Source organism: Mya arenaria, chromosome 9 (genome assembly GCF_026914265.1).
Source record: "Mya arenaria isolate MELC-2E11 chromosome 9, ASM2691426v1".
NCBI classification, from domain to species: domain Eukaryota; kingdom Metazoa; phylum Mollusca; class Bivalvia; order Myida; family Myidae; genus Mya; species Mya arenaria.
Genome location: NC_069130.1, coordinates 48,833,727 through 48,856,070, shown reverse-complemented (window position 1 = coordinate 48,856,070; position 22,344 = coordinate 48,833,727). Strand labels below are relative to the sequence as shown.

Genomic DNA, 22,344 nt, shown 5'->3' with positions numbered 1-22,344 from the left:
AAACTTTCATTAAGTTGTAAAAACATTAAATCTGTGAGAGTGTAGCTTTAAGAGAAACATTAGTGATTTTAGCATCAAACTTGTTTTATATGTTCTTTTTAAGTTCTAGGTTATTCTGTAATCATTAACCATCATTGTGCCATAGATAGACCTGTGAAAAATTATTATAATGTACTATGTTATATTATTGAATAAAATACTGAACATGTTACGGTATGTTTGAATTTGGCTGATCATTGAGTAGTTGAGGGATTTTTATAGTCATATTTAGATTCCCACTGAACCTGAAAAGGTATACCATGAGGTTTTTTCATATCTACATTGTATATAACAGCGAGTGCTTTCCAATGCTTTAAAAAGATATTTCCATGAAATAAAACAGATATCTGATCATCTCAAACAGTGCACATATAAAAGATAATTTTTCGAAAATTTTCCTGTTCTCGCATTATATTGAACTTTAGTATGTACAGGGCTGGGACACAATATCATCGGTGCAATATCCTTAATAAAATCACTTTCATATAGAATGTACATTAAGTCATTTTATAGCCATCTTTTTGTGGATATAGTAAAAGAAAAATGTTTATTTCAATATCATGTTGCATGATGTTTCACCTTGTGAAAGAAGTGAATTTTGAGAATATCATTTGAATATGATATTTCATTGTTTGAGAAAGTGACAATATCAAAAAAATATTTCCATTTTTATGAAATTCAATCCCCTCAGTGACAATTAAACAGTGCAGTGATACCTATTAATTGGTGACACACTTTATTGAAAGAAGAAGAGAGGTAAGCACAGAGCTTAAACACAATGTCGATGACATAATTTCTGAAATGACACTACAGTTTCTGCATACGAATTGCTGCCTTTATATATAAAAGTGATTAAATGGCATTCAACTTAAACCCCCGTTTCAATGTAAGAAAACAATATTGTACCTATGGCTACATGAATTTGGCAGTCGAACGTTTTTACTTATAGGTACAAATTTGACTGACAAATAACAATTTGCAAATCATAGACTAATAGAATATTTTATTTAAAAAATAAGGTAATGTAATGTAACTTTGTGAAAAGTTGTGTATACAGAACCTCATTTTATAATTCTGTCGGCCAATTCATCATGCGAGTACGCTGAGGGTCGATCTAACGTGGAATTATACTTTGTATAATCTTTGCTTGACCGACCACAGACTTTTTCATTGAAATTTCCAGCAGAACAGAATAAAACAGATTTTCATGATCTTTTTTGACACCGAAAAATACAGAGAATTTCCGGTAAATGTGTATAACCCGGTTCCCGGTAGCAGTTGTTTACTCCAAGAGAAAGTGGCATTCATGGTAAAACTCATTGCACTTTTTTTCTGCAAAATCCATAACGGCGGATTTTCTAGCGTCCAAATGACCTTTCTGTCGGCATTGGATTATCATATCTATTAAGACCTGGCAGTTTGTCCAAATCCAGGTGTAAAATAGTGAACAATATTACAAAAAAGGGTTTTCACCAGCCGCAGTCAGCGTTGAAAGCCTATTTTACTCGTACAGACGGACGACCGCACTTCAATTAAGCAGACATGAACGTTTTTGTAACATGATGTTGTTTTTTCTCAGAGAAAATGCCAAATATTATAGCATTTAAGGCTATTTGGGCTTTCATCTTTTGTCCAATGTGTTCTTAACCGCTCTTGAATACGCACCGAGATGGTACATCGGTTTAAACCGTTTCTACTCTTTAGCTGGTGCCTAGGAAAAGCGGATAGCCCTCCACTCAGTTGTTATTGCTGTAACCATTCCGATAGCATATGACTGATTAGCCTTAAACTTGTTTATGAGTTAAACGATACATTTCCAAAATGCCCATTCCCCCGTTTATTGGCCAGGTTTTAGAACCCGCTCTTGAACCTTTTCTGCACGATCCGGGTGTTCACGACTTTTAGCAATCTACCATTCGAAGCATCTTGTAAGACCATACTTTAGCCCATTTAATTCGTGTGCTTATCCCTCAAATTGGCCATAAAAAGTTAAAAACCGTTATCGGGACTTTGCCGTGTATGTCAATTATACCGACACAAGACGTAAAAAAACACCTTTTTCTCAATATTTTAAAGCGGCGGCACCTGAGATGACACGGATCAAGAGTGTGCGTCCGTCCACAAGTCTTGAGATCAAAATGGCCATATTTGAACAGTGCAAACCTTATAGGTGAACACATTTCCAACCAGCAGAATTTAGTTAGTACAAAATATACACTTGGATCGAAGTCTGATTTTTTTTTAACGTGGGATATTTAACATAAATATGGAAGTTGGTCAAGGTCACGAATGTTGTCATGGTCAAGTTATATTGACCTTCAAGCATGACCACAGCCATTACTTTATCTGATCGAGGGTCTAGTTTAATAAAAAAGGAGTTAGTCAAATATGACAAATCTACCACAAAGCGGGAAGTTTACTCGGATCGAAGTGATTTGCGTGACTTTAAGGGTCGAGAAACCCTAGATCTACCTCCCTATGGTAAGTTTCAAAACAATCTCTCGAGGGACCAGACTGATCAAAACGGACATTGGGATATCAATTTTCAGAATTTGTACCTTGCTAAAATCATATGTAGCTTGTGTCAATAACTTGTTGAATTAAGTTGATCCAGAATTAGGTATATTGTAAAATCACACTTTGCTTTCCTAGTTATTTCGTTTTTCGTACTAGCTTTGCATTCATGTGTGTAATTATACCTAGGATTAGAGGGCTGCTCTAAATCTAAATATTTCTTACCAATGCTTAATTTTGTTATCTTTCGAGAGTACTTGATATTTTATTCTGTTTGTCTACTTGTGTACATAATATGCATGTTTGGTTTACTCGTATTGTTTGAATATTATTGTGTTAAATGTAATTCATAATATGTGTCATTATTAGTATATATATCAATGTTTTGCTCTTCATTTCATGGAGGAATAAAAAGTATCTATCAGGCTTACCTTTTACCTTTTTGTGTATTAGCTTTTGACTTTGGCCAATGAGGCATTTATTACATTTTGTTCCATAAACGACTGAAAGTTTGTAATAATTAGCATTTCATTTACTTGCTCCAGTTTCTTTGCAGACTCCATATTCTACTATTGTGCTTTGCTGGCAATGTTAACAGACATTGCGATAATAAACAATGGTACATTCTAATTCTAAGGAAAGAATTCCGTCTGAAAGTCTCCAAACAGCAAATCTCATACATCACAAACATTACAGAAGGTTCCATACACATGTTCGTGTGAAATTCATTAATTATGAGGCAAAATCAGAGACGTTCACTCAACAATGCTACAACGAACAACTAGACCCGTAATAAAATTTTATTATAAGATCATAAAACATGACTTCAAGCATTTGATTTATAACAAATAATAACAAAACAGGAATTAAATGGGTTTTTTTTATAAAATGAGTCCAAATAAAGCAGTGTAATATATGTACTGTAAACATGTGTTCTCAGTAGTTACATGAGATGTTGTGTAACAGCACGTGAAGGTGTACTTATAAGTGTGTGTACAGCTTCCATTCAGTTTACTGCCGTCTTTTACTGCAATTATTTTAAAATCGTATATTATTCATACCTAGCTTTCATTATGTGCAAGGGGTACCCAGCATGTACACATACAAGTGGTATTTAACAATATCTTCAATTACTTATGCAATATAGATTGTTATATCATACTTAAGAAACAATTTAAGTTAACATTCCACATTGATAAAATGTGTATAAGCGAATGTATGACCTTAATTATTTGTACAGAATTGGGCAATTTCAGTTTCTTCTTCTAACATTTTTAGCTAAATCTTTCAAGTGACTCTTATTCAAAATCAAAATATACACATGTATGAAACATACATTTCGACTGATAAACCTTTAACTACTTACTAAATAATGCATTTATGGAAAATATTGATTCCTGATAACAATATTGTAACTGTGTATTTAATTCCTAAAATTAAAAATATTAAATGATTGGTGAGTGCTAAAAGATTATGAGTGCTAAAAGATTATGATCTTTATGTTTCCTGCAACCTTCTTTCAAATTCAACTCTGTATCCTTCATAAGAATCTTATTTTTTTATATAAAAAACAATCATATAAACTGTGGAATATCTAATTTGGGAGTAAAAGTGCATCTTTAAGCATAACAGAGATTGGATTCCTATTGTAATACTTTAATCAGAAATCATTCCTTACATTATCAAAATCTAGATATTGCAACAAATAATGGAATTCACCAGTTGAACATTTACAGTGTAAACATAGCCTCTGCCTTATCTTTTAAAATCCACAAATGTTTCTTTTGCTGTTCTACAATTAAATAACAAAACTTGATATAAAGGGTTATACGATAATTGTAAGACATTTATCAACACTTAATTGATTATTATACTACATATAATACAATACATACTGTTCACTACAGGCACTAAGAAGACTGATCAATCAAAATTATATTGTTTGACACCAACAGATTTATGAAAAGAATGTCTTTAGATCGATCCTTCTGGTTCCCTTTTGTTTATCCACATAAAGGATGAAGCACTGAGCTACAATTCCCTCCAAGCCTTCAGATTAAGTAGTTGCACATGCCGACACAAGTAGATTGGATGAAGACGCTGTGGAAAATCTGCCTCAAACCTGAAAGAGGGATATGAATTTCTATAACAAACATATTAATTCATAGCTTTATAAACAATCAACATTTTTCTTTATGTAATTATATATATAAGATATTTATGCTTTGAACTTTTAGTTTACAACCATGTAAATAATTATTAACATACATTAAAGACGTGATGTATTTCTGGTGGAACTTCTGGTGGAACTTGTTGACCTTTCTCAACAGCAAAGCTGGAAGCCAAAGTTGGAGTCTGTTCGCTCAAACTGAAACATACTAACAAACACAGCAGAAACCGAAAACAATTGCAGATGCAGTGATAATTACTAGTCAAAAGTATACGCAAATGAGAAAGTCAAACAAATATATATAAGAAGTGAATGAAATATAAATTAAACATAGTTCATTTGATCATTTTATGATGCACAGCTCTCTGAAAATCAAAGTTGTTATACATTTCATAAAAGCCCAGCTAGTGCAGTGCTGATTTTCCTCTTGTAAGCAACTCTTTTTCTCCTGTTCCACTCATGAATAAAGAACTGAAGATAGAAACAGAAATGAGATTGTGTCATTTGTCTTGCTGATTTCTTCAGAATCTGGATGAAGCTGTTGAACTGTTCGCAGATTTCTGAGTTCACACTTTCAAATCCTTGAAGTCGAGAGCTTCTAAAAGAAGTAGAGCATTTGTGTGAATAACCATGAAAAATATCGTGAAAAAATCTAACATTCTTGTAGTACCCACTCTCTCTGTTGAGGCAATATTCCTGTAAGTTACAGGCAAAGTCATAAAACACTGCTTGTGGAGGTTTGGCTAGATGAGAGTATAATGAAGCTGATGGATCTTTTCTGCCTTCAGCCACTGTCATGTGGAATCCATAGCAATGACCGTGATCTGGACAAAACCAAAGAAACAAGTTAGATGTGCCGGGTGCTGATTGTTGTATTTTTGAGTAAATCTTTCTGCATCGCTCAAAGTCCATAGCTTCATCATCATGGTCATTGTTTCTGCCTGCTCGGTCCTCATCTATCTGAAATTTGCGTACATTCCTCAGTTTAACACCATGTTCATTGAAGTAATAAGCCCGGCCCAGCTTCTCAGGGTTGTATGTTCCGAATTGAAAAGTAGCATCCTCTGGGGCATAAACTGGTAAGTTTAGAGACTCATTAGTAAGATGAACTAGAAAAAGTTTAATGTCATCAGGTAGAATGTTGTTATTGTTCAACATCGATTCTGCGATCAAGTCCCGTATTTCTGGAGCAAATGATCTCATCTCATACATCTGTCTGTTAAACTCAAAATCTGAAAGATTTTCATTAGTTAGAAATTCCTGCAAGAAAAGTGCATATTCTGGTGACAAAATGCTTGTCACAGATGCTGTTGTAGCCAACATCTTAAGGACAGATGCATAAGCTACTCTTTCAAATTCTGACATCCCTCGAGTAAATCGCTGGAATGATTGATGAGCCTCCTCAGGTAGAGCCTGCATAAGTAAATTAATTCTATCATTATTTTCTGGAATATCTAACGGTTCAAATTCTGCAACTGTAGTTCGGGCTATATTATCCAATGCTTCACGATAAGCGATCATCTGTCTCTTTTCAACTCCAGGCTTATTCTTCAGGTAACATCTGTCCATCCGTCGATGCAATGTTTGCTGTGTCTGTAAAGAACTATCAGGTTTACTTATTTCTGTGAAATTTGAATGACGGAAACCTACGCCTACTCTGGTTCCATCACAGCACAGTCTATTAGGCTCATACCTACAAATGTCACATGGTTGTCTGAAATCAATGTTCATATTAGCTGCCCAACTAAACCACCATTTTAAAAAAACTGTTGCATCCATAAACTTGGCCTTTGGGTCACGAGTTCTGTAAAGTTCATCCTTCATCTGACAGTATGCTGAAAAAGTGCAACCAGTTTTCATTACTGATGATGTAAACTCCCATCCTATTTCGTCACCTGCAGCTGTTTTACTACTAAAAACATGAATTGATTCACTCTGGCCTTCATTCCATGCAAGTTCACAGCGACTGTCGTCTATCGGGTTGTAACAGACTCTTTTGTAAACATCACACTGCACAGGCGCAAACTGTGTGTAAACTGTAAGAACTCGACCTAAAGGAATCAATTTCCCGTTTTCAGAGTAATCTGGATCATCATCTCGCTTCAACCATCCAGATCCACAGCAGCATGTATTGTCTGGCATATCTGGATAGAAATTGGGACCCTTCAATGAACCATCAGCCTGCCTACTCAAGGTCAAATCATTCCATCCGTCGCGTTTGATGATGTTACGCCTCAACATATCACTCTCTCTAGCTGCTGCTGGATGGCTGCTCTCACACTTATACTTCCATAGACCTGTTTCAGGATCAAAATTGTCATTAGTATCAACAGGATCACCATCACCAGCATCATCATTTGTTTCATCATCTAGTAGTTGGTCATCTAAAAAAGTTTCATTAGTGGCATTTCTTTCATGCAAATCAATCCAGGATTCTGGATTATGTTTCAGCACAAATAAATGTCTGCAAAGATTGGAAGAATTCAAGTTATTTAAATATCGTTTGTGTCCCTTCTTTGATTGACACTCGCCATTGTGACAGGTCACAGTATAATTTGCTTTGGCCTTGTTGTGACTCAGTGATAAAAAAACAGGTTTAGTCTCTCCTTCTGCCAAAACTGAAAATTTCCGTGTACCATTAAAGTCACTTAATTCAATCAAATCCTTGCCAGCACACTGCTTTCCCTCCTGAACAAATTTACGGGTTTTGGTTTCTGTAGCCCTTTCATCTATCTGTAGATTTGGAAGAACAATACACTTAAGGAATGTACAGTGCATGCAGCTATTCCTGTTTGAATAATTTAGAGTTTGGCTATGAGCTATATCAAATAAAGTTCTATATATACTGCAGGTACAATGGAAGTAGTCTCCAGATTCTTGCTTTAGCCAAGTGGTATAAACATACACTTCTTTTCTTAAAGAACCAGAATCATTATAATCATTCATACAACATATCATGGTGTCTTCCTCAGCTACCTGAATATATATCTTTCCATCCTCTATTAAATCAATAGAAAATTGTTCATACATAGATTTTTTTGATTCCTGCATAACACTCAATGGCTCCACATCTTTTGTCACCTTCACAGAGGCTGTGCTTTTCCTCTTCTTAGATGGCCTCTCTAGTGCAGGAATTTCTAAAACCTCACATTGAACCGCATTTAAATCTGGGTAATATGTTCTATACTTAGTGAAAATTGTATTAATTGCGGTTTCAGGTTGTTTAACCCTTGTCCCTACCAAAGGTAGACAAGAAACAGACATGCTTTAAATGTTTTCATCAATGAATGTATTTAAGTTTAGTTATGTAAATGCTCATTAAATTTTATTAAAATTGTTGCATTGCCCATCTGAAACAGCTTAACAGGCTTTCAAAAAGAACACCAGCACAGGAATCTCAGATTGACATAAGTTTTTTTTGCACTATTACCTATATTTATTAAATAATTATGTTATAATATATATTTTAAGTACAAAACAAACATAACAGAGACCTTCAATACATTGCGCCTTGGTAACTTCACATTATGCTGCACTGAGGTAACATCTGGAACTTCAGCTGCTGGCTGTAAGAATAAAACAAATGTTCCTTTTCCTCATAATATGAAGTTCAGTTCATCTGTTTTATGAAGTCACTATAATTAAGAATAACCTTTGTTATCTCCTCTGAATAGAGGCATTTTCAAAATAAAAAGAACAGTGGTACAAAATAGGAATTAAGGCAAAAAACACACAACATATTTGATTCTTCCATGCTAAGGTTAAAACACTTGACATTGACCACTTTTGCCTTAGTAAATAAGTGTTAATTTACTTTCGACACAAAATAGATAAAATATATATTAGCACAAGCCCCATCCCTGCACTGGTAAAATGTGTTTTGGCTTCCTCAATTTCTGGGTTTTATACTGCAGGGCTTGTTAAAAAAATCAAATGCCAAGCATTTATACATGAATTCGGGCTTGTTCATCCGAAAGACTAACTTGATGACTGACCAAATGTTACGAATATCAAATTAGAAAAGGTTCATAATTGTTTGAATTACCTGTTAATGGTAACTTATGAATGAACATCCTATATCTACCAACCAACACAAGCATCTTATCAGAGAATTCAATGCTTTTGATAAATTATAACTATTCATCTAGCAAATGACATCCATTTAGAGCAAGTGTTGTATTTACCAAACGGACTATTTCCGAGTACAGAGGCTGCTTGCTGGCCTGGACATTCTGGTCACTGACTGGTTCAACAGCAGCTGCCAGGCTTTGAAAATAGTCAGAGCTAAAAATAAGGCACCAGGAAAATATTGTTTTTAATATCTCAGACGTAGGGAGTTAGGAACACCATATGAACTATAATTAAATGGACATCCTTCTTTTAACTGACTAACATATTACAAACCGAACAAGAGTCATACTTAACCTTGCATCATACAACAAGCAATTAAGTGAGACAGTATCGAACAATGCCAACATTTAATATAATTCTTATCATTGTAAAATATTTCATGTTAATTCATCAACACGACATGTTCATCTTATACCCTTAAACAACACTGAGGTAATGACAATATTCGGATATTTTACACAGGCAAAAAACTAATTAACTCAGCTGAATTGTAATATATTTGAAACAAATACCACTGGTCAAAGCTTGATGCATCAATCTCTGCTGAATGTGGTTGGCGTATGTCTTCATTCCAATGTACATCCTGCTGATAGGCTATTTCACTCCAGGAATACACATCCTCCTCAATCACCTGACTACAATGTCTACCACCAACACGACTCAGATGAAGTCCATCACGACCCAACACATCAGCACATTCCTTAATTGTATATAAAAACAGAATGCATGGTTTAACAAACTTTTCAATCATTGGAATATTAAGTCTTCATCTTTGCTTTTCAATATACTATCTTGTTAACGGAGATACAGAAACAAAAATAATGATATTGCTCATATACTGTTTTTGAAAAAGTTGGTGAATATTATATAAATATTGCATGCCTTCCAGTGTGACAGTACATATTGTTAACATGAGGGAAATACTGTTACCGAGGAGAAGCCGAGGGTAACAGTATTTACCCGAATGTTGACAATATGTACTGTCACACTGGAAGCCATGCAATATTTATTTTATTATACCGAACACAGTTACATTTATATACATGATATATAAGATTTTTACAATAACACAACTTTCAAGTTTAATCAATTTATTCTGTAATTATTGTTTGTTTACTTTAGCTGTCATTTTGTTGCAAATGTTGTTTAGAAATAAGGCAAACACCGGTTGTAACCAGATTCACAATACATTTTAATAAGCGCTTACCACCTCAGACTTGGGAAACCAAAAAATGCCTGTTTTAAGACGTGCGTGCTATGTGACAGTATCATGTCAACCGGTCAAAACGATACTGTCAGTGTGTGACAGTACGAAATTGCCCATGATGGGAATATGAGAAATTAACATGGGCAGGTCACGTGACTTATAATAATGATATATGTATACCAATGAAATAAACAATATCATTATGACAACCCATATCCACAAAGGCATAAAAATGCATTACAGTTACATATTTCTACCTGTCTATATAAATAAGGATCATCTTAAATTTGCCAAATATCTACAACTTTTATTTCTGTATTGCATAAACTTATTTTGTTGATTTATACCTGAGCTCCATATCCAAGGAATCTGATGTATGGGATGGCCTCTGAAATGTCCATTAGCATGGTGTTAGCATTCTGGATCCATCTGTTGAAGACTCTCGCTAATGTTGAAGATACTCGTCTGTCATTCTTTTTTCGTGGCAGAATAGAACATAAAACAATCTCAGTTTCCGGACTCGTCTCGTGGATACTATCACATACCTCAGTGACTCTCCTTTGAAATAAACATACATTATTAGACTATTAATAAAGCCAAGGCAAACAAGTAGTGACTTCTTCAAATAAAGCATTATAAAGTCGTAATAACACTTTGTCATAACTTTCTTGAATCAGGCATATTTCATAACATTAAAACTTGAGGAAAAGGAGATTAAATAAAATTTCATAAATTGTTTTGTTACTTAGTAGACAAAATGTGTGTCATTGAAATAGAGTACGCCAAAGGGAGTTTTTAAAAACTGGTACCTTGACGAAGCTTATTGAAAAGACTGCTTCGTACGTAATAGAATCAAACATATTTAATGTGTACCTATAAAACACATCCTCTCTGGCTTGAACATCATTGGAGCCAAGATGAATATAGACACATGGGTAAAACTCCTTCTTCAATGAAAGCTGCAGAACTGCCACAAATCCCTTCTTGTCATTCACAAACTTGGCTCCTACAATTGAGGTAAACTGAACAATGGTAGCTTTTGTTTTTATGTTTTCTTTAACCACGACCCCCGCCCCCCCCCCGGGTCCAGAATACCGGTGACTTTCACTCTCGGTCCAGCAAATCCCAGGTTTAACCCCAGCCCTGTGGGGACAAACTGCTAACCCTAACCCCGGTAAGGACCATTTCTTGGGGGGGGGGGCGTGGTTACAATTGACTGATGTATTAATAATATTATTTTGGTATTGGATGGTTCAAATCAATCAAGAAACATTTGATTCAATAATTAATATGGAATGGAATATGCAGTACCATATCTTGTGATATGATTGGCGCATGGAATTTAATTGGTATTAAATAAAAAAACATTTTTCCTTTTCTTTTCACATAATACACTGTTTAAAAAGTGGTCGTGTGGAGTTCTTGTTTGTCCATATACGTAAAAAATTTATTCAGTTTAGCTTGACTGATATGTGGGATGTTTAAACAGGAAAAGTGAAAAGAAAGAAGGTCTTTAACTAGAAACTTAAGAAAAACATTTTGTATACACCAATCACTTTAACAAGTACTTTGAGCTAACAGGGACCTTTAGATGAAATGGCTGAGAAACAAGGCAATATATGACATTTTTACTTCTAGCAATATATTGGCCTACATGTATCTGTACCTTGTGTGGGTAAGAACCACCAGCCCAGCTCAATAGGTTAGAGAACTGTGCTAATGTTCCTGCCGCCATGGGTTTGAGTCCAAAAGAAGGCTATTATTCAAACAAACAATATTTCCTCCAAATTGTTTTCCTTACTTGTGTCAATAAAAGGTAAAAATGCCAGAATCAGCTTATAGGTTAATTGGGGCCAAGGAGTGTAAAATGTGTGAGCAAGAACAAGCTACAAAATAAATGGCGGAGTGGAGTAAACAGTGTGTGGGTAATGGTAAATAGACATGTTATCACTTCTTTATGCAAACATTATGCTGTGAACAAGTTTGTCATGTCAAGATTTTTTTTATAAAATTCACTGCAATTTGTATAAATCAACATAATTTGCAAATATGAAATTGGACAAAAAAATTTGGGAAAAATAAAATTTATGGTCCAGTGAAACAGCCTTGAGAAGCCTTTGCACAAAATTAATCACTGGAATGCCATGCTAGTGCAATCAAATCATGGGTTCAAGCCACACACAGGATGCACTCTTTCTCGCAGGACTACTTATATACGGATATATCAAAAGTAAAATGCAAGAATCTCTGGATCAGCCTAAAAGGTTATTGGTGGAAGGCATGAAGCATGTGTATATGCGTGTGTGTGTGCATGTGTAAAAACCAGCTGCCCAGCTAGCCAATTGGTTAGAGGGCTGTGCTATTGTTCTGGTATTCATGTGTCCAGCCACCACACTGGGTACTTTCACTACCTCCACGGATGTCTTTATTGGTGTCAGAAAAGAAAGAACCGAGTGCCAGAATCACCCTTAAATGTAAATATGGGGAAAATTAGAGAGTGTTTGGATACGAAATCCTTCATGTCCGGAAAGCTCAGTTGGTTCGAGCAGTTCTGGGTTGAAAGCCAACACTGCATGGACACACTTTTCCTCACAGAATACCCTTGAGATAATAGTGCTACGCTAATTCACCAGTCAATATTGTAACCTTGGCCCCCAGGGTCAGGGGAATAGCCGGGACTTTGACTTTCGGTCCAGCCAACCCCGGGTAAAATCCCTGCCCTGCGGGAACGAACTGATGGTTAAACCCCGGCCAAATGCCCTCGCACCTCAGAGACTCTACATGAAGCCCAATCTCGGCTTAATTTGGCGCTATGACAAAAACACCGCAGTCACCCGGCCCTGTGGGGCCACCTGGAAAGTAGAAACATGGCCCTTTTCACCGGCTATCCCTGGTATTCCCCCGGACCTGGGGGGGGGGGGGGGGGGGTTACAATTTACTGGTGCATAACATAGTGTTTACAGTAATAACCATCAAATATACCAGGGCAAATTGGATACTATAAGGCTAAGGTCTTCGGGTTGATGAAATATGTCGTCTGCAAAACTGAAGGAGACTATAAGTTGAATATTGTGGCAGATTATTTGGGTCATAATACATTCACTAACATCTTTATGCAATATTGAAGCAAAATAGTTCGCCATAATCATTTAAATAACATCCATTTGCCTTTTAAAAATGTGTGTACCTGATACTGGGAGGCATCGAATAGTGGACCAATTTTGAATCGCTGCTTGGATACGATGTACGTTGGAATCACCTGCCACAAGCGCACTACCAAGACATCCACTTGAATCTGCAATGGAAGAAAACACACGCTCCTCGACCTGGATGTGCATCTCGACAGAAAAGAAAATATAGACAAATACTGCTGGGTTTTTTTAAAAATAAAGTCGCGAAATCAAATGACGATTCACAATACAAGCGAAAACGCGATAAATAATTCTAGGAACTTAATTCAGTCACAATTATATTCAAAAAAAAGGCGCGAGTAGTATTTTGATTTAAAGTTTGGTCAGCGATGATATCTAAGCAAGCTTAAATCTCAGTTTCAATCTCAAGAAATTCGAATCGAATCTCTCTCGTGAGCTTTCCGTGACAGAAAGCATCAGTTTCCGGGTCATTTCTCCAGAAGTGTGCGTAGATCGTAACCTTTGCAATACGTCATGTGCTATTTTAAGCATTTTCCATATAAGGTAATCCTCTACTTCCGATACCGAAAAACTTACAACAGGCCTCTCAGCTACATATGATTTTAGCAAGGTACAAATTCTGAAAATTGATATCCCAATGTCCGTTTTGATCAGTCTGGTCCCTCGAGAGATTGTTTTGAAACTTACCATAGGGAGGTAGATCTAGGGTTTCTCGACCCTTAAAGTCACGCAAATCACTTCGATCCGAGTAAACTTCCCGCTTTGTGGTAGATTTGTCATATTTGACTAACTCCTTTTTATTAAACTAGACCCTCGATCAGATAAAGTAATGGCTGTGGTCATGCTTGAAGGTCAATATAACTTGACCATGACAACATTCGTGACCTTGACCAACTTCCATATTTATGTTAAATATCCCACGTTAAAAAAAAAATCAGACTTCGATCCAAGTGTATATTTTGTACTAACTAAATTCTGCTGGTTGGAAATGTGTTCACCTATAAGGTTTGCACTGTTCAAATATGGCCATTTTGATCTCAAGACTTGTGGACGGACGCACACTCTTGATCCGTGTCATCTCAGGTGCCGCCGCTTTAAAATATTGAGAAAAAGGTGTTTTTTACGTCTTGTGTCGGTATAATTGACATACACGGCAAAGTCCCGATAACGGTTTTTAACTTTTTATGGCCAATTTGAGGGATAAGCACACGAATTAAATGGGCTAAAGTATGGTCTTACAAGATGCTTCGAATGGTAGATTGCTAAAAGTCGTGAACACCCGGATCGTGCAGAAAAGGTTCAAGAGCGGGTTCTAAAACCTGGCCAATAAACGGGGGAATGGGCATTTTGGAAATGTATCGTTTAACTCATAAACAAGTTTAAGGCTAATCAGTCATATGCTATCGGAATGGTTACAGCAATAACAACTGAGTTGGAGGGCTATCCGCTTTTCCTAGGCACCAGCTAAAGAGTAGAAACGGTTTAAACCGATGTACCATCTCGGTGCGTATTCAAGAGCGGTTAAGAACACATTGGACAAAAGATGAAAGCCCAAATAGCCTTAAATGCTATAATATTTGGCATTTTCTCTGAGAAAAAACAACATCATGTTACAAAAACGTTCATGTCTGCTTAATTGAAGTGCGGTCGTCCGTCTGTACGAGTAAAATAGGCTTTCAACGCTGACTGCGGCTGGTGAAAACCCTTTTTTGTAATATTGTTCACTATTTTACACCTGGATTTGGACAAACTGCCAGGTCTTAATAGATATGATAATCCAATGCCGACAGAAAGGTCATTTGGACGCTAGAAAATCCGCCGTTATGGATTTTGCAGAAAAAAAGTGCAATGAGTTTTACCATGAATGCCACTTTCTCTTGGAGTAACAACTGCTACCGGGAACCGGGTTATACACATTTACCGGAAATTCTCTGTATTTTTCGGTGTCAAAAAAGATCATGAAAATCTGTTTTATTCTGTTCTGCTGGAAATTTCAATGAAAAAGTCTGTGGTCGGTCAAGCAAAGATTATACAAAGTATAATTCCACGTTAGATCGACCCTCAGCGTACTCGCATGATGAATTGGCCGACAGAATTATAAAATGAGGTTCTGTATACACAACTTTTCACAAAGTTACATTACATTACCTTATTTTTTAAATAAAATATTCTATTAGTCTATGATTTGCAAATTGTTATTTGTCAGTCAAATTTGTACCTATAAGTAAAAACGTTCGACTGCCAAATTCATGTAGCCATAGGTACAATATTGTTTTCTTACATTGAAACGGGGGTTTAAGTTGAATGCCATTTAATCACTTTTATATATAAAGGCAGCAATTCGTATGCAGAAACTGTAGTGTCATTTCAGAAATTATGTCATCGACATTGTGTTTAAGCTCTGTGCTTACCTCTCTTCTTCTTTCAATAAAGTGTGTCACCAATTAATAGGTATCACTGCACTGTTTAATTGTCACTGAGGGGATTGAATTTCATAAAAATGGAAATATTTTTTTGATATTGTCACTTTCTCAAACAATGAAATATCATATTCAAATGATATTCTCAAAATTCACTTCTTTCACAAGGTGAAACATCATGCAACATGATATTGAAATAAACATTTTTCTTTTACTATATCCACAAAAAGATGGCTATAAAATGACTTAATGTACATTCTATATGAAAGTGATTTTATTAAGGATATTGCACCGATGATATTGTGTCCCAGCCCTGTACATACTAAAGTTCAATATAATGCGAGAACAGGAAAATTTCGAAAAATTATCTTTTATATGTGCACTGTTTGAGATGATCAGATATCTGTTTTATTTCATGGAAATATCTTTTTAAAGCATTGGAAAGCACTCGCTGTTATATACAATGTAGATATGAAAAAACCTCATGGTATACCTTTTCAGGTTCAGTGGGAATCTAAATATGACTATAAAAATCCCTCAACTACTCAATGATCAGCCAAATTCAAACATACCGTAACATGTTCAGTATTTTATTCAATAATATAACATAGTACATTATAATAATTTTTCACAGGTCTATCTATGGCACAATGATGGTTAATGATTACAGAATAACCTAGAACTTAAAAAGAACATATAAAACAAGTTTGATGCTAAAATCACTAATGTTTCTCTTAAAGCTACACTCTCACAGATTTAATGTTTTTACAACTTAATGAAAGTTTCAAGTTACATAAAACATGAAAATCGATAGGAGATAAATGCAGTACTATAAATAAAATATGTATTAAAAATAATACATATTTTTAATACAAAGACACAAATTAAAGAAAGCAGACTGTCAGGCCATGATAAAGATTTGTGGAGACATAACCTCAAAGGCATACAAAGACATAAGACTGTGAGATGCCTTGTTAGTACATTTCAATGATTAAGAATGGATCATTAGTTCCACTAACTCTGACAGAATTTACTTCATATCATCTAACTACTACATAAAATATCAGAGGTCAAATTCTTAGGCAATACTAGCAAGTGCATACGTGCAAAGACACATAGATCATAATATATCCACATTAAACACATTTTTTAAAGATGCACTCTTACTCCCAAAAAGGTTTACCACTACTAATACTATTGTTTAATATTGTGAAAAGAATTAATGAATGTTGAAAGCAATGGTTCTCATGAAGGATACCGATTTTGATTTGAAAGAAATGTGCATAAAACATGGTGTATCTACCTTATGAGACTATTAAAGTAGATCACAGTAAATCTTTAGCATTCATCAATCATTAATATTTTTGCGTTTTCTGTTATTAAATACAGGGTTACAAACTTGCTACCAGTAATAAATATGTTCCATCAATGCATTATTTAGTAAGTAGTTAAAGGTTTATCACTCAAACATATGTTTTTATACATATGTATGCATTGATTTTGAATAAGAGTGTCACTTTAACAATTAATTTGATTTAAAAATTACCTGACAAGAATTAGGAGCTTAAAATATGGAATTTAAAAAAATAATAAAGCAATACTTTTCATAAAATTAAAAGGCAGCAACAACAGTCACAGTATGTTTTAGCATATGCTATTTAAAACAATCTCTCAATATGGTCCAACTCGTACCCTACACATAAAAAGTACAAGAAGCAAACAAGCCCTCAAATTCCAAATGTTCGGTAAGGAAACACTCCCCTGAATTCCAAATGTTCGGTAAGGAAACACTCCCCCGAATTCCACATGTTCGGTAAGGAAACACTCCCCCGAATTCCAAATGTTCGGTAAGGAAACACTCCCCTGAATTCCAAATGTTCGGTAAGGAAACAATCCCCTGAATTCCAAATGTTCGGTAAGGAAACACTCCCCTGAATTCCAAATGTTCGGTAAGGAAACACTCCCTCGAATTCCACATGTTCGGTAAGGAAACACTCCCCCGAATTCCAAATGGTCGGTAAGGAAACAATCCCCTAAATTCCAAATGTTCGGTAAGGAAACATTCCCCTGAATTCCAAATGTTCGGTAAGGAAACACTCCCCTGAATTCCAAATGTTCAGTAAGGAAACACTCCCCTGAATTCCACATGTTCGGTAAGGAAACAATCCCCCGATTTCCACATGTTCGGTAAAAAAACAATCCGCGAAATCCAAATGTTCGGTAAGTAACAATCAATCAAAATCCAAATATTTGTTAAGGAAACACTCCCCTAAATTCCACATGGTCGGTAAAGAACACTCCCCCGAAGTCCACATGTTCGGAAAGTAACAATCCATCAAAATCAAAATGTTCGGTAAGGAAAACAATCCCCTAATTTCCCCATTTTGGAATCAATCCAACGAATTCCACATGATCGATAAAGAAGCAATCACTCATCCGAAATCCACATGTTTGGTACGGAAGCAATTCATCCTCCGAAATCCACATGTTCGGTACGGAAGCAATTTATCCTCCGAAATCCACATGTTCGGTACGGAAGCAATTTATCCTCCGAAATCCACATGTTCTGTACGGAAGCAATTTATCCTCCGAAATCCACATGTTCGGTACGGAAGCAATCGATCCTCCGAAATCCACATGTTTGGTACTGAAGCAATCGATCCTCCGAAATCCACATGTTCTGTAAGGAAGAGAAGAATCCACCAAAATCCACATGTTCTGTAAGGAGGGAAACAATCCCCCGAAATCAATCCACATGTTCAATAAGGAAAGAAGCAATCCCCGAAATCCACATGTTCTTTAAATATTCTACAGCTAGCATATTTAATACGGTTTAAGCTAGTGTATGTGTAAGAACTCGAACTAACACTAAGTAATGTTTTCCCGTTCATATCATTATTAAACAGCTACCACACACGGGTACCTCTGACCTTTGTTTTTAACTCAACAGGGCGACAGTGGAGGACCACTTGTGTGCAAAACCAAACAGGGAACACATGTCCAGATTGGATTTACCTCATTCGGTAACTGCGCGGGTTTCACCGGTTACGCCCGAGTCTATTCCAACATTGATTGGATTCTCAGGCAAAAGAGAAAGTCGTCTCTTCCGTTGGGGACATTTACACAACACAACTAAGTTTATTCCAACATCAGAGAGTCTTTTCTTCCGTAGAATCCCTTTTGCATTGTGTTGTGCCTGGGCTATGCGGTTGAATAAATGATATAAGCCAGTGTTCTTCTTTACCATAAACTGCAGTTGTGAGGAAAAGTTGTGCCTAGCTTGGGGTTCTAACCAATGTTTATTTATACTTCAACATATCAATAATTTAATTAGTATTAAACAATCAAATCATAAAGATCTGAAAATAAGCAGAACTCTTTTCGACAACTTTGTTTTGGTTTTTCAATTTGCTGCAGTTACTTATTCAATAAATAAAGTTGTGAGGAAAAGTTATGCCTAGCTTGGGGTTCTAACCAATGTTTATTTATACTTCAACATATCAATAATTTAATTAGTATTAAACAATCAAATCAAAAAGATCTGAAAATAATAACAATCTTATCAACAATTTTAGATATATTCCACCGAGTCATCAGATAAAGCAGCATACCCCCATGTCCGCTTGTGAGTTTGGTGCGTGATCACCAAGCCGGACACACAAAGACTTGGCACAAAAAGACCCGAGGATAATTCAAGATAATAATTTAGCTGCGAAATTATACGTAAAGAGGTCAACAGGATCAGGGAAATCTTGTCGAGTAATATCAGAAAATAACTCATTTTAGTCCAGAAACATGAGTCCATGTAATACGTACTACTCCTTCTTGGCTTAAATGGATAAGTGAAAATATATATTCTGTATATGGATTTTTACGGTGAAGTTTTTACTGATAGAAAACCCGAAAACGGTCATTTGTTATTGTCGGAAACTTTTGAGACAAAAATCTTTTGAAAATGACTAAGCCTTACAAAGTAAATTACATGTTACCAAGAATTCGAAGCTGCATGAAACTTCTATCCTGAATCCTTAAGAGCAGAACTGACAGCCATGTCTGTCCACAATGCAGGTGTTCCTTTCGGTGGTGGTGTTAGTAGTTTATACTCCGGGTCCCGGCGTGAGCACATTGAAGGGTCCCAGAGTGACAGTTCAACTACAGAACACCTATCCTGGGTCGTTAACCAGTACTAGGTGCCTTCACCCCTGCAAGGAACTGACAACTTCTGTACATGCCAGGGTCAGTGGTACAGTGCGAATGGTGGTAGAAAGGATTTCATAATCAATCACAACAGAAGTGACCTGGTCCGCCTGGGAATAGAACCCGGGTTGTCCGATTCATAGTCCAACGCTCTACCGACTGAGCTACCCGGGCGTTCCTGTCAGAAATAATGGGAGCATTTATACAACGCAGCTATTTGATTTAATTTCGTTTTGATAAGGTTATTCGATTCAATGATAAAGTGCTGGTAGTGGTGGTGATGGTGCTGCTGCTGATGTTGATGCTACTGCTAGAGCTGCAACTGCTAATGCTGATGCAAGGGAAAACCTAAAATATTACAAATGAAAATTTATTGTGAAAATATCTAATTGTTTGAATACCCATGACAAAGCTTAACATATGTTCAAACCTTTTGACATCAAAAGATTGTTTCGATGTTATGTAAAATATCATGACATTTTGACTTCAATGATCAAATAGAAAAGCGTATGATATGTGTACAGTTCAAAATATTTCTTCAAATTACCCAGGTAAATAAAACGTAAGAGTATCGCTAATATTTATATTTGTAATTTGGGTAAATAAAAATGGGAATCATCGGGCTCATTTTTGCGTAATTGAATCCAACATATAAAGACGGTAATTCAAATTATGATGTGGCGTCCCATTGAAATACCGACGTCATTCTTCAAGAATGTTTAACAAGTCGAATTTAAAGAAGTTAAATAACACATGTATGGTTTAAATTTCTTGATAGAAAAGCGCATTTAACATTTGTTGGTGGGGAGCGGAAGAACATCTCTCCCTTCTAGTAGGTAGATTGGTGGAAGACAATATAGGTTTTAAATGTAAATATAGGGGAGCGTGTTCTGCGATAATATTTAGCCACCTTAAAGAGCGTTCAGGATACTTTTTAATCATTCGAGTTTACTCTAGAAATAAGAAATGTGTCCTAATCGACGATTTGGTGTGAATATAAATATCTTGGTGTCACTTATATGTGTGTTTACTTGTTACCCGATGTAACACGATGTTACCCGATGTTACACGATGTTACCCGACGTTACCCGATGTTACCCATCGGCTTACCCGATTTAACACGTTGTTAGCCAATGTTACCCATCGGGGTATCCGATGGAATCCGAATCCAGTTTGCTCGATAAGTTAAAGGCTGGCGGAATCAATACGGAAACTATTGAGAAGGTGCCATGGAGGACAGGGGCGACAACGCTATACTATTCTGATTATTTCCCTTTTATGTTTCAATAATAATAATAAAAACGAAAACTGCAGACATTCATGTAAATGACAATCATACACTTGTTTACAATTCAGTTCAAATCAAATTGATTTAATCAATTCAAAGGTATGTCATGGTTCTCCTAAGAAAATCAACACAACTGCATTAGACCGGAAGCTAGCAAAGTACCACTAGACCACATATCCGCAACACTGTGACTCTATTGAGTGTGTATGTAAGCTTATTTATGGTGTCGACCCACAACGAATTGCTTCCGGGTCGTAGTACCCCTTCAAGTAGTTCTTAAAAAAATGTTTCTCCCCATTCAGGTAGCATTTGATGATGTGTACATTGTATTTTTGTATGTATTTTCAAGTTTATACATGATTTATGTCATATTTGAAGATAATTATGTGGTTTTGAATGATATTTGGCAGGATCTCTTTCTTGGGTGGATGGATTCAGAGAGATGACCACAGAGATGCGGCCATGAATGTGGCACATGGACGTTATAGATAGTGATTGTACAGAAATGATGATAGCAGAAAAACATCAAAGCGCTGATAGCGCTGTATGAACAGGGTTTAATACGGGTTTTCACCATTATATATATATATATATATATATATATATATATATATATATATATATATATATATATATATATATATATATACTAATCAAACTGTACTCATTAGAAAGAGTTTGCCTATGTTTGCCTTGTTATTCACAAAAATACTTCGAAAATACAACAGATTAAAGAGAAATAGTTTCTTAATTAAATTGATGTAAAATTTAAATAATTTCAAACAGTTGTAGATGAAACACCTAAATAAGTTATTAAATCCTCGATATTTTCTCATATTTATACCAAATCAGCAACAATAGAAATCGATTCATTTCAATAAATTTCCATTTTCAAAAATAATTGCACAAACATCCGTCTAGACGTACACTCTCTATATATATTCATACATCATCAAGTTAGCATAAAATCTTTAATTTCAAAACTTTTTTTCCTTTATTGTCTATAATGTCACCAACTCTCTTCTATTTCTATATCGTCAGGTAAGTCATCAGCACTTTAGCACGTTTGTTATTCCCACGTGGGCTATCACGTGATGTTTTAAGCAGGGAAACTTTATGATCATTGAGATCAATGAGGCCATTGAACTTTCTAGGTCATTCCAGGTTTTAAGATGAGAATACATATGTAATTCCTAAGCGAGGGTGGCTCTATATGTCCAGGTTAC

The 22,344-nt window shown here is 35.7% G+C and overlaps 2 protein-coding genes across 2 annotated transcripts; both read right to left on the bottom strand.

Moving 5' to 3' along the window:
- Positions 1-3,345: 3,345 nt before the first annotated feature.
- On the bottom strand, positions 3,346-6,931 carry LOC128246666 (uncharacterized). The gene is made up of 2 exons (XM_052964982.1): positions 4,822-6,931; positions 3,346-4,675 (listed from the first exon to the last, which is right to left on the bottom strand). Exon 1 carries the CDS (start codon positions 6,863-6,865, stop codon positions 5,114-5,116), a length of 1,752 nt encoding a protein of 583 aa, XP_052820942.1. The 5' UTR covers positions 6,866-6,931; the 3' UTR covers positions 3,346-4,675; positions 4,822-5,113.
- Positions 6,932-6,957: 26 nt separating this feature from the next.
- Positions 6,958-13,795, bottom strand: LOC128246124 (uncharacterized). The gene is made up of 7 exons (XM_052964321.1): positions 13,249-13,795; positions 10,935-11,067; positions 10,409-10,619; positions 9,367-9,554; positions 8,908-8,989; positions 8,203-8,289; positions 6,958-7,020 (listed from the first exon to the last, which is right to left on the bottom strand). The coding sequence occupies exons 1-7, from the start codon at positions 13,397-13,399 to the stop codon at positions 6,958-6,960; spliced, it is 915 nt and encodes a 304-aa protein (XP_052820281.1). The 5' UTR covers positions 13,400-13,795.
- Positions 13,796-22,344: the final 8,549 nt, after the last annotated feature.